The 15771-nt window shown below is 38.3% G+C and overlaps 1 protein-coding gene across 1 annotated transcript; it reads left to right on the top strand.

Moving 5' to 3' along the window:
• Nucleotides 1-9203, top strand: LOC124413960. The gene is made up of 2 exons (XM_046894784.1): nucleotides 1-337; nucleotides 8501-9203. The coding sequence occupies exons 1-2, from the start codon at nucleotides 135-137 to the stop codon at nucleotides 8754-8756; spliced, it is 459 nt and encodes a 152-aa protein (XP_046750740.1). The 5' UTR covers nucleotides 1-134; the 3' UTR covers nucleotides 8757-9203.
• Nucleotides 9204-15771: the final 6568 nt, after the last annotated feature.

A 15771-nucleotide genomic window follows, 5' to 3' on the forward strand; every position in this document is an offset into this window, starting at 1 on the left:
CGCGCGATGAACACTGATCTGGATCTATCGGACGTTTGAACGGTTACAGATCTGCAGGAATTAGTAGTGAAACAAGTTCGGACAAGTGTTTATATTTTGTGAAACTTGTGGGATGGAAATTGCGGGGAAAATTAATGGGAAAAACTGACAATGAAATTAAAAGATTGGTGATTATAATTCTATTTTGGAAAGTTGTATTGTTGTGTAAGTTCTGCCATGTCTCATGGAGGATGGCATTTGCTCGTTCTACACCGGCGCAATGCAGAATGCAGCTTGTGGCTTTAAATCACAAAGAAACTCGTCACTATTCACCGGAAAGGAAAAAAAGGAGTTCAAGGTAAAGTTGAATTTTTATATGTGTTTCACGGACTTTAAAGTTCGTCGAGAAGCTTGAGATAGAACGACAGGTAATGAGAGAAAATTATTGCATCGTACTGCGGCGATGTTTGTTAATTATTACCAGTAATTATTTCAATTTTGTTGTCCTTCAGTTTGGAAACTTGAGAATTTCTATCGAGATTTTCAATAAGCTGGAGAACCGAGCGTGAAAATTAAAGTTGAATAGAATGCGCGGATTTTCCGAGTATGCAAGCTGCGAGATTCTATTTATGATTGAAAGACGAATAAGAGTAAAAAATTGAACTGAATTAAAAACCGGTAATTTTGAATTTACGTGAGAATAAAATAAATTTCGTTTATAATCGTTGCTCTAAGACTATGAATTTTTCTAATGACATCTAATCTTGTGGCAATTATTATTGTAATGTTTTTTATACGTTAGTATGTAAAAAATGTTAGGGAATTTTTCAAACGACTTTAAGCCCCTTTCGTAGATTCACGTAAATGTGGATATCTATTTTCAATATTTTTAAATCGCCCGAGCTTGTATCCCAGCATCCTTAGTTTGTCATTTTTATACCCCAGCTGTAGATAATGTCTTTATCAATATCGGCGAATACGCCGTTCCTCTATCATGATTTGTTATTACTGTTATAAAAATGAATTTCATTTACTCAAATTTGAGATATCCTCGGACCGCGAGTTTCGGTAATTTCTCTAAAATATCAAGCCATCGTCATTTAGATTTTTTTGGATTGATTCGACATTGTCACGATACAGATTTGAGAAATAGAAAGGAGTTCGTGGACGAAATTCATTTTGTAGAAAATTTTAATGATGCGACGTTTCGGTAGGTCTGCTTTTTTTAGTCTCGTGTGAAAAAATGTTAGTTTTTGATGTTTTAAGAGCCCACTCCAAAGGACAACTCGAAAAGAAAATTTTAAGAGGTCACTCCAAATTTTTTAAACTGTCAAAATCGTCAAAAAATTAAATTAAAAAAATTCTATTTTCAGTATTTTGTTTGATTTTTAATTCATGTCGTGGTGTATTGTTATCGGTTTTTTTTTACTGAATAAAAGAAAAAAAATTTATGAAATTTTAATATGAATATTAAAAGGTCGCTTGAAAAAATCTAAAGTAATGCACTGACAAATGAAAAAAAATCATGAGTGAACTTTCAAAATTCAAATTTTGAACTGAAACTTTCGGAAACTTATTTTCTTTTGGTCTATCAAATTATACCATAACGAGAAAAAAAATTAAAAATAAAAAATCGATTTTTGACGATTTCTGACGTTTTAAAAAATGTGGAGCGACCTTTTAAAAAAATTTTTTTGAACTATATTTTGGAGTGGGCTCTTGAAACACCAAAAACTAACATTTTCTCACACGAGACTCAAAAAAAAAAAATCGGTTTTTTTGCGACACCCTAATATATATGTTTTATCTATAACGTCAACTATATCAGAAAGGTTCACCCACATTTTTTACTCTCTACAGTCGTACATATGTAAACCCCGTTTACGGCGTGAAGAGGAAAGCTTGAACCTTGCTGAGAAGTAATAATCACGTTACGTTCGCTATCCAGAGCTTTTGTTATTCCTGATAATTAGCGTAAGTGTACCGCAATTGACGACGAGTGGGTCGATGTGAAACGACCGGCGTGCAGTTATGAGTGACTCTTGCATAGCATGGCACTCGAGATTGTCACGACTTTGAAGTATTTCAGTAAAATTACCTCTTGCGTAAAAGTATTATGGATATGTACGCACGTAAGGGTGGCCGTTAAAAAAAATGTTTATGCTCCAAGTTGAAAAATCTTAAGTAAAGCTTGAAAAAAGATGATCCTCAAAGTTTCAATGCATTATTTCACCGTTAAGGAGTGCCGGCAGATTTGGAAAAAAATGTTGCTTTTTAAAATAAGATTTCGTATTTTTTTGAAACCCTGATCTTTTTTAACTGTGTGACGATTAAAGAAAAAATCAAACGGTAGACAAATAACTTTTTACTCAAACTCTTTATGATGGAATAACCGACACGGTGCGTCCAAAAAAAGTATATCCTGGAAATTAGTCTATAAAGAATTTTACAAAGTCGTAGAATAAATAATTAACAAATCAAAATAGTAACAAAACATATATCACGACTGCACTGCACTGCACACATGAAACATTGAAAATGTTTGATTAATAAGTATTTTTAATCCTAGATTTATTTGTTTACCATTTGACTTGTTTCTATTATTCCTTTTTTTCTTCTTTTGAATCGTTGTAAAATTCAAAAAGATCAAAGTCTGAAAAAAATCACATAATATTTTATAAGCAGGGGAAAGGATAGAAAAAGAAAAAATACAAAATAAAAAAACTTGCCGGCATTCCTTAATAGTGAAACTTTCAGGAACTTCATTTTTCACGGTTAACTGAAAGAATTTTCAACTCGGAGCATAAACATTTTTTTTAACGGCCATCCTAACGCACGTTGTATATTATATGTATACGTCGATAATGTTACGCCGCGGTACTTACTTAGCGGTGCGTAAAGGAGGCTGCTGCGTTACGCGGGGTTAAAAATACGCCAAATCAGTGATTCAATGTGCAATACCTGAAACATAAATCTGAAAGCATTTACATAACCGCCGTGCGGTAAATTCGACCCAGCCGCTTTGCATACAAAGGCCTTCTCGCCCCTTCTTCCTAGCCACGCCACCCCTCACGCTCACCCCCCCCCTCCCCCTTGCCCCTCTCATTTCTCTTCACCCCTGCAATGTTCGCTACTATTTTCAACCCCCGACCCCGACCCCTGATTCGAATCCTCGACCTTATATACCGCCGGAAACTTCACCGTGTCACGTGGAACATCCCTTATTATCCATCTGCAGCCACGGATTGCCAATCAAAGATGTAGATATACTACGAGGGAAAAATTAGCCCAGCATATATTCTTGGATATTATAAATTTTTAAGTAGACGGTATTTCGTTTTATAACTTATTACAGCAGCCAACTATATATACTTGGCATTATCGTGATAAGTTTTTTTTATCGTCTGCGCGCTGTAATGGACGAGGTTCGTAGTTAATGATGTTATTGCATAAAAGCTATGAGTAAAATAATCGTGTTTGTTAATTTTTTTAACTAAGAATTTCAAACGATAAATTGCTGTTATGATTAGTTTTAGATTGTTGAAAAGTCATTGGTTTTTCAGTAGCCAATCCGTATCCTTGGTCGAAAATGGTCTATTATAAATCGTTCATTTTTTATAAATGAATTTTCTACAAATCGTGTGAATTATATTTTGACTGCTTATAGTAGATTACGAAAATTTGGTGCGCAGAATCATTATAGATTTCCGAATGATGAATGATGAACGACTTGTTACGAAACACTTTAAATTTGTTGTGATATGGTTTTCAAAACAAAAAAATGTATATAAAAATAAAGTGATCTCTTCATGGTGATTGAACGAACTAAACTTTTTTCATTAAAATTTAATATTTTTTTTTAATTGCGCCTCGTGCTAAAGTAAAATATTTTTTCTCATTAAAGATGAAGATTGAGCTTTAGTCCCACTATATCATCTTTAAATTGTTTACGTATCTGTTGCATCTATGATTTTATCGAACTGGAAGCTTGATACATCGATACTGTTATCATACTTTTGTGAATGCACGAAGATTCGGAATTGAGAATGGATTTTTTTATATTTTAATCAATATTCTGGAGTCACGATAAATTGGAGTATGTTGAGAAACTTATAATTTGACGACGTGGATAAAAAATACAATAAAAAGCGTCTAGTGTTAATTATTAAAATTAAACACGGTCAAATACATTGAAACGCTACTACATTCAGTTCGTTAAAATTATAATCACTAACCGCTGCTCTTGAAACTCCAGGTTCAGTCAAGTGTAGAAAAATCTGATGATCACATTTACTCATTATCCCAAATATGGTTTTGATCCTATTTAATTCAAAGTTATTATATCTAGTTTTTTAAGTTTTTCAACACACAGTATTTATTGTTCGAGTTAAATACAATTTTATTCTAAAAAAAAAAACTGGAAGACTTCTTACCTCACCTATACATACACTGTTAGAAATGCGGTGTTAAACGTAACACCGAAAATATTCTATAGAAGTCCACACCACTTTGGTGTTGATTTTAAAACCACTTGGTGTCAAAAATCGAACGATTTACACAAATAATATTTAATTTTACGCTAATCGGTGTGGAATTTTATTGACACCGTGAATTTTATAACAGTGTAATAATCAATAAATGACCAGCTCGTTAAGTAATTGCCACAAATTTCCTCGTATTTTCTTCTCATTCGACGTCGAATAAAACGTCTCTGCAAGATTTCCGGAGAGCGATTTAAGCAGCCAGGGTGCGTCAGGCGTATGCAGAGAATAAAGGTAAATCCCGATCTTAGTAGGCGCGAAAATCCCTCCTGCAGGTGATAAACTCGGGCACATTTGCAGCTTTATTTTCCCTCTGTTTTACTTTTTCCAGCTTTTCTCTTTCCTCGTGATAGGCAACTAAGAAGATCAAGGGCGTAAACGGGGGTAGATTTTCCGAAAGATATTTCCCGAGGCGGCAAAATTGCGGACGTGGTAGAGCTAACGTCTTCGTTCCTCGAAATTACCGTCACGATTTAACCGCCCGGCCGTGTAGGCCGTATATTTTTCCTCGTTGATTTTCATTCGGAAATGAGGGCGGAAAGGAAACAAGGCAAGACCGTGGCAGAGGCACATCCTTATCGTTTGCACTGATCGCGTATATTTCCAAGCATTACGCACGTACGTATGCCTGTGCGTTTAAGAAACATGCTCCTAGACGCGATTCATCATTCGGCGTAATTTTGGCAAAAAAAAAAAAAATTGATACACGACTACAGATTGGCCGTTAAATTTCCTGTGCAAAAGCAGCTACCTTCTCTGATAATATCGTCGTTAGCTCCTTAATGGGATCTCGACGAAATGTTGCAGCGGTTTCAGCCAACCGTGAATCACACTCACGAGTGCTGAAAAGGTACACATCGTCCGGAGTAGATAACCTCGAGAGTAAGAGAGAGAGAGAGAGAGAGAGAGAGAGAGAGAAAGTCTCTTTGAAAATTAAGTACTCGACGGGCTGAACGTCGCCTTCAGTGTGCCCATGGTGTAGGTATACATCTATAACTCGGAGGACTCTCATCCTTTAAACCGTTGCCCTTAATGATCGACGGTTCATTTTTAATTGCACTTGGCCTGTTATTAAAAACGAGCTTTTTAAGCACCCGGTGAGCAGAGGCGCCAAAGCTTCTCGACTATAATAATTCGGATGAATTAGTTTGCTGTTAGTTGATTAATCGTTATTCCCGCAGAGAGAGAAAGAGAGAGTGAAAGGGCGGAGAATTAGGTTGTACAAGTTGCACAACGAAACCAAAATCGTTTCAATTTATATCGGGATAATCGTTGAGGACTCGGTAAACGTAGGTTACGTGTATCGTACCAATAATAACCAACGAATGGAACACGATATTTGTGGCATTGAAATTAGACGAATGAATGGAATGGAATATGTACAATTAGTTATTAAAATTGCGATGCTCGCAGCAGGGGATGACAGCTCAATTACTCTACAAGACGTATAATCTATATACGTGTAGTAGTAGACCCCTGGAGTGCCAACAATAGCTGCATACATCGGATGAATTATGACGGCAGTTGCGTGTCACGCGCAGTGTTTACTTACAGTAGATATGTATAATCTCATGTTGTAAACAATCGCGTGATAACTACTCCCGATCTTTTACGAATTCGGAAATTATCCCTAGGGATTATAACAGAGGCGATGAAAGCACCTTGCAATTTTCACCGCAATTATATAGAAATTAGATAGAGAATGTTCATTATTCCTATTCTGTCAACGTAATTACATCCTTCAGCATAATCAAGGGGACGAAATTATCTTTTCGCTTGAAAATTTATACAACGCGTATCAATTTCGGCGAGCTTTGGTTATTTAGGTAACGAATTTGCAGAATATAATACACTGGACATTGTTCTCTGACTGTCTCTACAGCTTTCATGGGATTTCATCAAAGCCTCGTTTTACTGTAGGGTAATCGCCTGTTGTGCGATTGAATTACTTGCGAAAATATCTGTGGTTAGCATTTCCCAACGGCAGGTGTACTGAATTTCAGCTAAACTTCTGGCCAAACAAAACATTGTCAGCTTTGTATCAATCGTGCGATCGTTAATGTGGTTAATTCCAATAGAAATCCATTAGTTATGGAATCAAGATAAAAGTATTGTGAAACCAGTTTACGGTGAGAATTAAATCCTACGTCAGCTATCCCATGAGAATTTTTTTTTCTTTCTGATATCCTCTTTCTCACATTTCGATAGAATATTTTTTTACCGTCCGTAAGGGTGAAAAGGGGAGAAGGTACAGGAAGAAAGATGTGCGGAAGGAGCCTGTCAAAAAAGCAGGGGGACCTTGAATATTCCAAGTATAAGATTGCGCTTATCATTTTACACGGAATATTTTCTTGGGCGTAAGAAAATGTATGCACAGATTTGTATGTAGGTACACGGGTGCGGTGAAAATTTAAAAATGAAAATCAACGGCCCTCCTTTCTTGATATTTTTTCTTAGTTCATATCGCGTTTCGTTTTCCTTGTATTCGGTGGAAACGTTGACTTGGACCAACCGTAATTGCCGGAATTGGTTTTTTTTCAAGTTATGATTTTAATAAGCATTGTACAAAAAATGGACAAAAACGGGAGGATTCATTTGGCGTTCAGCAAGAAAATGTTTTAATGAACTAAACTGATAAAGGAAAAGTCCAAAATTATGACGATATATTTGAAACCCACGTATTTTGTCTGGAAAAAATCAGGTTACTATATTAATTTCAGAGCAGTTACAATATTGATGAATTTTTATTTTCGGAAGGCAAGAATATACAGTTCTTCCCAACAAAATGTTCTTGAGTCTATTATAATCGTAAACGAATCCTGTACAAATCACAACGGATGAATTATTATCACAAAAGAAATTTGACAAAAATTTCGTATTCCACTGACGACTACGAATCGATTGAATTTGTTAAGTAACAAAATTCACATTCTTATCAGAATGTCCGTTAGGCTCAGGGAGTTAATTGTGGAAGCTGTTTGAATAGTCTCGAAGGCTTTGTGATCCTCGTCTACTGCAGCGGTGTGCTAAAGTTTCGGCAAAGCATTGTCTGAATTCTGATTAATATGCAACTCGATGTCGCGAGTCAGAGGGTGGATGAGGGTGGGCAAAGATATAAATACACGCTTGTACAAAGGTTCAGCGACAGCGCTATATACACACGTACAGAGCAGCCTGATTCGAACACCGTCGTATCGCGTCTTCCTGGATAAGAGACGAGATAATTAGCATGCAAGCTTCGTTCGCCTTGTATCGTGGCTCGAAATGATTGAATTTCAATAGTAACTAATTTAATCACCTGGCTTGTAGATAAGGCAAAGGATTGGCTGTTTCCTCTTCAGGATTCCGGGCACACTGCTCAGTTCCCTTACTTCCTTCTTGCTCCTCGGCCTCCAAGATCTTCGGTCCAGTCGAGGCCACTGTTGCAACCCCCAGACCTCATATTCCTTTACCGCAATCTTGTAGTCACTTTACACCCTGCATCTTCTTCTTATCTTCACTGAGCCAGGAGGTTCATCTCTAAACTGCACCTAGCGAGTCTCCTACATTCTCTGAACTCGTCACTCGCATCCGAGCTTTCACACGAAGCACTTCTAATTGTCTTTCTCCATTCCAATCCAAGCCCTTCTTCCAACCTGACTCCTTCACACTTCTTCAGCACTCAATCAACTATGCAATTTGAATCATCAGCTTCCTGCAAAACCGATCTCTTCATCACTTCCTGCATTGGAAGTAGTGAACTGTAAGTACATAGTCGACGTGTGTGAACCCTGAAACAGCCAAATGACACCTTGGCTGAGCGTAGAGCAGGTTTTGGTAGTCGCTCGTCGAAGTCTACGAAAAATAAGAATAAGAATACATTTTAGGTGGCGCCAACTTTTCATGTGTGGGTATCGAAAGCCCAGCGGGTGACGAAGACGGTCTCACGTACCGCCGCCTCCTCGAGTCGCTCTCCATTACGACGTCCTGTTTATTTGCAGGAAAGTGGTGAGCCCCCGGGGCGTGTACGACGCCGGGCTTCGAAAGCTCCGAGCTTTCTTTCCCGCACCTGATACAGTAAGCTTAAAGGCTCAACGACGTTCGGCGGTCCGAGTCATCGGTTATATATACGCACACAGACGCAGCTTGTACTCGATCGGGAAAGCCACTTTGACGAGGTTGAAGTCCTCCGTTGGTCCCAGGAGGAGAGATTCCGCGGGAGGGTCCGTCGCCGCAGACGTTGATTCGGGAGCGTAAGCCGCAGGAATAACATCAAAGCCCGACCAAAGGTAAAGCAATAAAATAAAATTAGAATAATTCAGACCGCGGTGCAAATTGATTCCCTTTGTAAGGACGCCGGACGGCCTGCCGTCCTACGTAAAAGCTGCCTTCAACCGGTGAGAGAAGCACGAAGCAGCCAAGAAGCCAAGAAGCCAAGAGGCCGAGAGGACTTCCCGACTCTCTAATCAATGCTTGTGTTATACATATTTCCAACCATTTTATTCGTCTTGACTACTTCGTACCGATTTCATTCAACTTCTAACTGCAGCACGCAGCTTCGAGGATTTCAGGTCCTGCTGAAAAGCTGCAAGCACCTTCAACGCAATCATTTCTTCTGGTATCGTGGATCGGATTGAAACCATGCCGGGAACATGTGTAACGTTGAAATCGACGTTGAGAATGGATCAAGGACAGGTAGACAGAACAGAAAATCAATTGCAAGTACACCGGTGTGAATTGAAAGCTTCACTACAAGCCTGCTTCATCTAGATATGATTTATGAAATTGTGACTATGAAATAACGTTGAAACTGAGTGAACTCGATATTATGGGGTTGAAGTTAGTTACGTTACTACAAGGAGGTATGTTTAGGAAAAATCGTTCACCTTGAGAATCGTCTAAAATTTAGCGTAAATCACAATTGAAAAAAAAATGCTCATATCTTGAAAATCCAACTCCATGAAAGTCGTTCTAAAAGTGCGCAACGATTATGTTTACCCTGAAGTCTCATTACGTTCAGCATTCGCAAAGAAAAGAAAGTATATTCGACATTTATATGTAATCGACTTTACTCCGAAGTGACTTACCTTTAACTGTTCATCCGATACATTTGCTGGAGCGTGTGAAGATAGTCGCAGAAATGCTTTTCCTGAAAGAACAAGCCGCACTCTGATTCCATGTCTTATTGTATACACTTGGTCTCATATATACTGGAATCGATCTGTTTCATTATTTCACCAAAACTGAACAAGTACTGCATTGATATCGAAGTTGGTTTATCTTTGGTCTACTCTGTGTTCTTAGGAGAATCTTTTTTACTATAAAAAGTCAGTGTCTGATGTCAACCAGGCATCTTCTATGGGCAGAGCAGTGTCTCAGAAATGAGTTTTTTAAAACATACTGAAAGGGGAAAAAGTTTCGCGATGGTTGTCTCGAGAGGGTCGTGCGATGTTGGCTTAACGACAGGTTCTTCGTCGCAAAGTAAATGATTGTGAGAAACGACGAGGGGTTGTTAAGAATTAAATCGTCCTCGTGACTGGCGGGAAAATTAAATATTATTAAAATCCATAAGGATTGGCCTGTTTGGCACAAAAGACTCTTTTAAACGCGAGTCTAAAAGACCTGCTAACTGTGTGGTTACGGGGACTTTTGACGATGAACTCAATCTTCACGTGGAGAAATCTGCAAGAGCCGAGTCATGGCCGGGACGAGAAAGTTAGAGCTGGACGATTCTAATAACCGAAATGAAACCCTCCTCAGCTGATAAGAGGAGAGAATTTCTCGCAACAACGTAATGTGACAGTAGGATATACACCTAACAGGTAGGTCAGCTATAACCGGTGAGCACACGAGGGTAGAAACATCCTTGAACTCTCAAACTGTCGGCAAACTGCAGTTATACCATTGTTACCACCAAGACGTAGCACATTGTTTAAGTAACTTTGCTAACGATCTTCCGGCTAACTGGCTTGTTTTTGTTACCTGCCGTATAGAACTTTGAGATAAGCAAAGGACCGCCGCTGCTGCGCCGTGCCTATTATTACCGGCGTTTAAAGTTCGAGGAATACTTCCAAGAGAAATAAATGCTCCCCCTTGCTTTGTCCCAATTGGCTGACACCTGATGTTTTCTCTACTTTCATTCGAGATAGAAGACAGAGAAAAGATGCTAGCCGGGAGTTGCAACGACTTGAGACTCGCGGGGGTAGAAAACTCCGCGTTTTGGGGTTGAACACGAGGCCCGGGAGGCTGACTCCGCATCTGTGACAGCTGTATCGTTCTCACGCTGGCTGCAAATGTCGCCCATCCCCATTAAATTATTCAGAGTATTCTGAACTCTGTTGGACGGTGGGTTGGTGGGTGTATACGGCATCCAGATACGCCCCTAACCACTCGACAACCGCATCTGCACCCTCCAGGTACGTTACACCTTCCGCACAGGTGTGTATGCACGTCCCCTGCAGTAATGGCATCGAAACAGCCGACGCGCTATTTACATTTGCAAGGATTAAGTGTAGCACCACTGCATCTATTAGTCGAGACGTGTCCACTCGGCGATTAGGTTACCGGCGACTAATTGTGAGGGATGAATCTTCCGCACGTAGTCACGGTATCGTTATTCGATCATTTGACGTTGTTTCGACAGGATATTCCGAACGCTTTCAGATAATCCTTACCTTCGTTCTCAGCGAATGCTTATGTTCTTTTTTTTTTGGGCTGTCAGCTGATCCAGATTACGCGAATTCAACATTCGGTAACGAAAAAGGTTATTAATTAGATACCACTTACTGGATTGAACTCGCCATATTTATTTGATAATTTTTTTTCTCTTTTTCAAAACGAGATGTATGATTTTAGTTTCATTAATCATCTGAGCAAGAATCGTTTGAACAACAAATTTAAAGAATTCAATTTCGGGTGGATGGGGACGAACTGTTATGGAAATACAGATATTCTTTTTTTTAAACTAATTAGTCTGACACAGATGTATACAACGCATCAGATCCAATTACCAGGTGATATATAGTACGAGAAACCAATTTTGCTCAATTTTCCAGCACACAATATATAGCAACGCAATTAGCTCGGTTGAATATAGTGAGTATCATAAATGTCGCGAGATTCGTTATTAAAACGATTTAAAAAATTGTGTTACGCTACTTGGGGCAGACTAATTTCCTCAATTTGAGAAGATTCAAATAACTTTCGGAAAAACGTATAAGAGCCATTTTCTCTAGCACTTACCATTTAATTTCTAATTTTTTAGAAGGAATAATTCATTCTGAACTGTCCGCGCGTAATGCTTTTAAAATTTTCTTTATAAGTTTCTCAGAAACTAAAACTTAAAGGTAAAAATTAAGGCAACGTATTTTTATTTCTGGGTCATTAAAACAAGGTACGACTTCGCATTATACGTATTCTCAAAACTTAGAAGTGATGTCACTGTAAGTTCGATATTCTCAAATTCTGCAAACTCACCATAATCACCCTGAATAACTCCACCAATCTCCCACAGTGTAACAAACCCTCAAAAAAACAAAAAAAAAAAAAGATGCGAGAATCCAATTTTCACTAGGTGCCTCAAAAAGTTTATCTCTTTCACACTGTCTGGTTTCAGGCTACAGAAACCGCATCGTAATTTGAGGTGGACAGGAGCCTTAGCAGAGCAGGAATGCCCGAGTAAAACTGGTAAAACTGGTAAAACTGACATGACGTCCCGACGGAACACTGACGGGACTTAACCCGGAATTTCCAGAACCCTTGGGAGACAGTTTTGTCGTATAAAATTCAATTACTCCGGTATTATACTCGCTGTGGTAGCGTTGGCGTCTTTTTTCTTGGCGTCCGTCGCGTGCTCATCTTCAATCTACGATGCAGCCTGCGCACTGACAATGAAAGATAATGAAACATGGTGAATGCATGGGGTCGCGTTTCTACCTCAACCTACAACATGGTTTGGCTTACCCAAAACATGAAAGTTTTCACCATTATTTATGTGGTTAGGATGACATTTTTTATGGAGTTCGTTGTGACCTCAAATGTTTCTACCTCAACCTCCAACATGGTTTGGCTTGCCCAAAATATGGAAGTTTTTATCATTATTTGCGTGGTTAGAATGACATTTTTTATGGTTCACTGTGCCCTCCAGTGAAATTTGCGGACCATTTCACCACATGTTTCTTTCAATGCAGTATAAGCCACATTTCCGGCGGAAATTGAGGCTACGTTACATCACATCGCTCCAGTTCCTCACCCACAAGATGACACTCTGTCGGACCAGACGCAGGTGCTCCGGCATTCTGGAGGGTGACCACTGCGGTGGTTCCATCCGCTAATATACATGCATTCGGAACTGTGTACCTATGTGAACATTGAAATACAGCTGACCCGAGTGCCTTGGCCAGCCGGCTTTACCCTGAATAGTGTATCGACGTCTAATGGACGGCCGCTGCAGGGCTGGATTCTGTTTATTCAAATTACATCGCGTGCAAACTTCCCTCTGAATGGAAGGCTGCTGTTCGGATCCTTGTCCTCCTTTGCGCCCCCGGCGCGGCGTCTGCCTGCAGGAAAACTTTTCACCGTCTTTTCGGAGCCGTTTTCTTGCATCCAGTTCCGTTAGGGAGCGTGAAACCTGCGAGGAAAGCCGCGATTTGACACTGCACGAAATTCGTTGCGAATATACGTGAAACCGTGGATATATACAACTACGTTGAGAAGAGTATGGAAAAAGTTATTTTCCCTTTCAGTTGGTACAGCTGCTTTGTCGAATTCTGAACACGAATCGTTCCGCAATGCCAGATCCGAGAGTGAATCGAATGTGACACGTGCAAGACGTATTTTTTCCTTTTTCCGAATATTGCTCCACTAGTGAGTCAAGCAAGGTTGATCGTCTGACGATTTTATGGATCAAGTGACCCATAACGTTTGTACATAACATTGAAAATTTAACGCGACGAGAGGTGTAAGAAATACACCATGGATTTCAATCACGTATTACGTTCTCGAATCAGTATCGTTCCGTATTCACAAACGGTTTGATAATTTGCAGTTATACTTAATCATCAAGAACGACCAGACGGATTGATTATCCACATTTTTTAAATCTCTCTCACCTCAACGTGTACGATAGTGCAAAAAATTATTGAAATGTGAATGCTTGTTATGTCCACAGTTAAACAATTGTTGTGCTATCGATGTTTATACACTTTGCTGTATAATTTCATCAAACCTGCGATACGAGTTTCAAATATATTTAAACTTTTCTCCGCACATATTTGAATTAACGATAAAAACAAACAACCGTGATTATTTTTCAGGATGTCATAACGATATATCTGTGTATAGTACTTTGTTGAAATTTGCTTAATCCGAGATCCATGAAAGACAAACATACGTGGTGTTACAGCATTGTCACGGAGTTTTGAGAAACGCAAAATTACCAAAAGTTATAATGACGCTTCATTCATTCATTTGCTTATGCTTTATACTAATATTGGAGGGGTAGCTTATTGTTAGTGAATAGAAGTCGCAGGGGGTCGCTCAATAAGTCGCGGTAACTGTACACCATAGAATGGAAGCATGATTTTTTTTTAAAAACAAGGACCATGGATCTAAAAGTTTTGACAAATTTATACGTGAGGATTACTCTTTGAACACCATATATCGCATTTTTTAGCAAAACGGCACTTAGTGTACACCGTTCATCCATTTTGACTTCGGAAGCCACATTTATTTTCGGAAGACACGCCATTTTCGCTTAAGTGTCGAGAACGATTTTTAGCTTTTTATTTTCGGTTTAAGTTATAGCTGGAAATAGCAACATATTTTTTTTTATTTTTCCTTGAGTCTTAGCACATGTATGATATATCCTAAATCAAATTTTTTCAATCACGAATTTCCACATTCAAGCGTAAATAGCATGTTTTTTTAAGAGAACAGCTGCTCCTTGTAAAGTCAAATAAAACTAACGCAACGGTGTACCTTCAACCTTACAACAACCAACTGGTTTTGCCGAAAAATCAACATTATGTGTGTGGACGTATGTGGGTTTTAATCTTTGACCAGCAATGATGGACTAGGAATTTTTCATAACCGTCAAAATTTATAATACACTATAAATGTATATTAGGCTAGTCCGTTAAAAAGGTTGTTTTTGAATTTTTATGATCCCAGAGGCTTAAACGCTATTAAAAATATTTAAAAAAATATGCACTCTTTATCAACTCAAAGTTAGTCCGGTTTGTGATCGAAATATTTTATGGAAACAAGATTGAAAAACCCTTTTTTTGCTCTTTGAAATTTCATAAGTCGTTGACGAATATATACCGATAATAATGTAAAATACAATGTAATATATTTTATGATACGGTTGTTTATTTCGTAGCTGTACTTGACAGAATAATACTTTTATATAAATTAAACTTGGAACGTTGATTAATATACGAAAGCTGTCATTCCGGAATTTTATGCATCGGAGCTTTTTTGTAGAGCGTTCAGTTCTTTACGAAAATACGTATTTTCCATTATTTTCGATCTATTTGTCGACTCATAAAATTTCAAAGAGCAAAAAAAATTTTCTTATGTTGTTTCCATAAGATGGTTTAAGCGGACTAGATCCGAGTTCATGTATAGAGCTCAAATTTTCATGAAATTATTTTTAATCAATTTGAAAGCATTTAAGCCCCTGGGAGTGTAAAAATTACAAAAGTAACCCTATTAAAGACGACCCTGATACAGGGAAGGGTGGGGCACCCCTAAGCCGTCTATTACTTTTTGTGGCTTTTTACCATCAAATTAATTTATTTTTCTTCTACTTTCAATAAATTCACCGAAATTTTACCAAATATCTAAATAGACATTTTTTTTCTGGTGCACGATAGCCCCCCTCTAAAAAATGGTAAAAAAAATTTTATTTTCCCCAGGATATGGTCAATTGGCCTGAAATAGTCTTAAGTGGATGAATGCTCTAAATTTACACCGATGAAAAAATATATTTACATATTACAACATGAAAAACATCAATATTTGCATTCTATAATATAAAAAAATAATCATGACTAGTAGTTTTCTGTACAAACCATCAATACGAGAATCAATCATACATATCATTCGGACATAGTTCACTGTTCCTGATTCGCTACCGGGATGAATTCGCTCTGTTAATTGACAGTTCGTCGTATAACCGGAAACACATTCAGCTACTATATGGTGTTAGTTCTTCGTATAATCGGATTCGACGGTCACGCCATGGGGATTAGCCGCTTCTGAGCGTTGG

This window comes from Diprion similis, chromosome 2, assembly GCF_021155765.1.
Source record: "Diprion similis isolate iyDipSimi1 chromosome 2, iyDipSimi1.1, whole genome shotgun sequence".
NCBI lineage: Eukaryota > Metazoa > Arthropoda > Insecta > Hymenoptera > Diprionidae > Diprion > Diprion similis.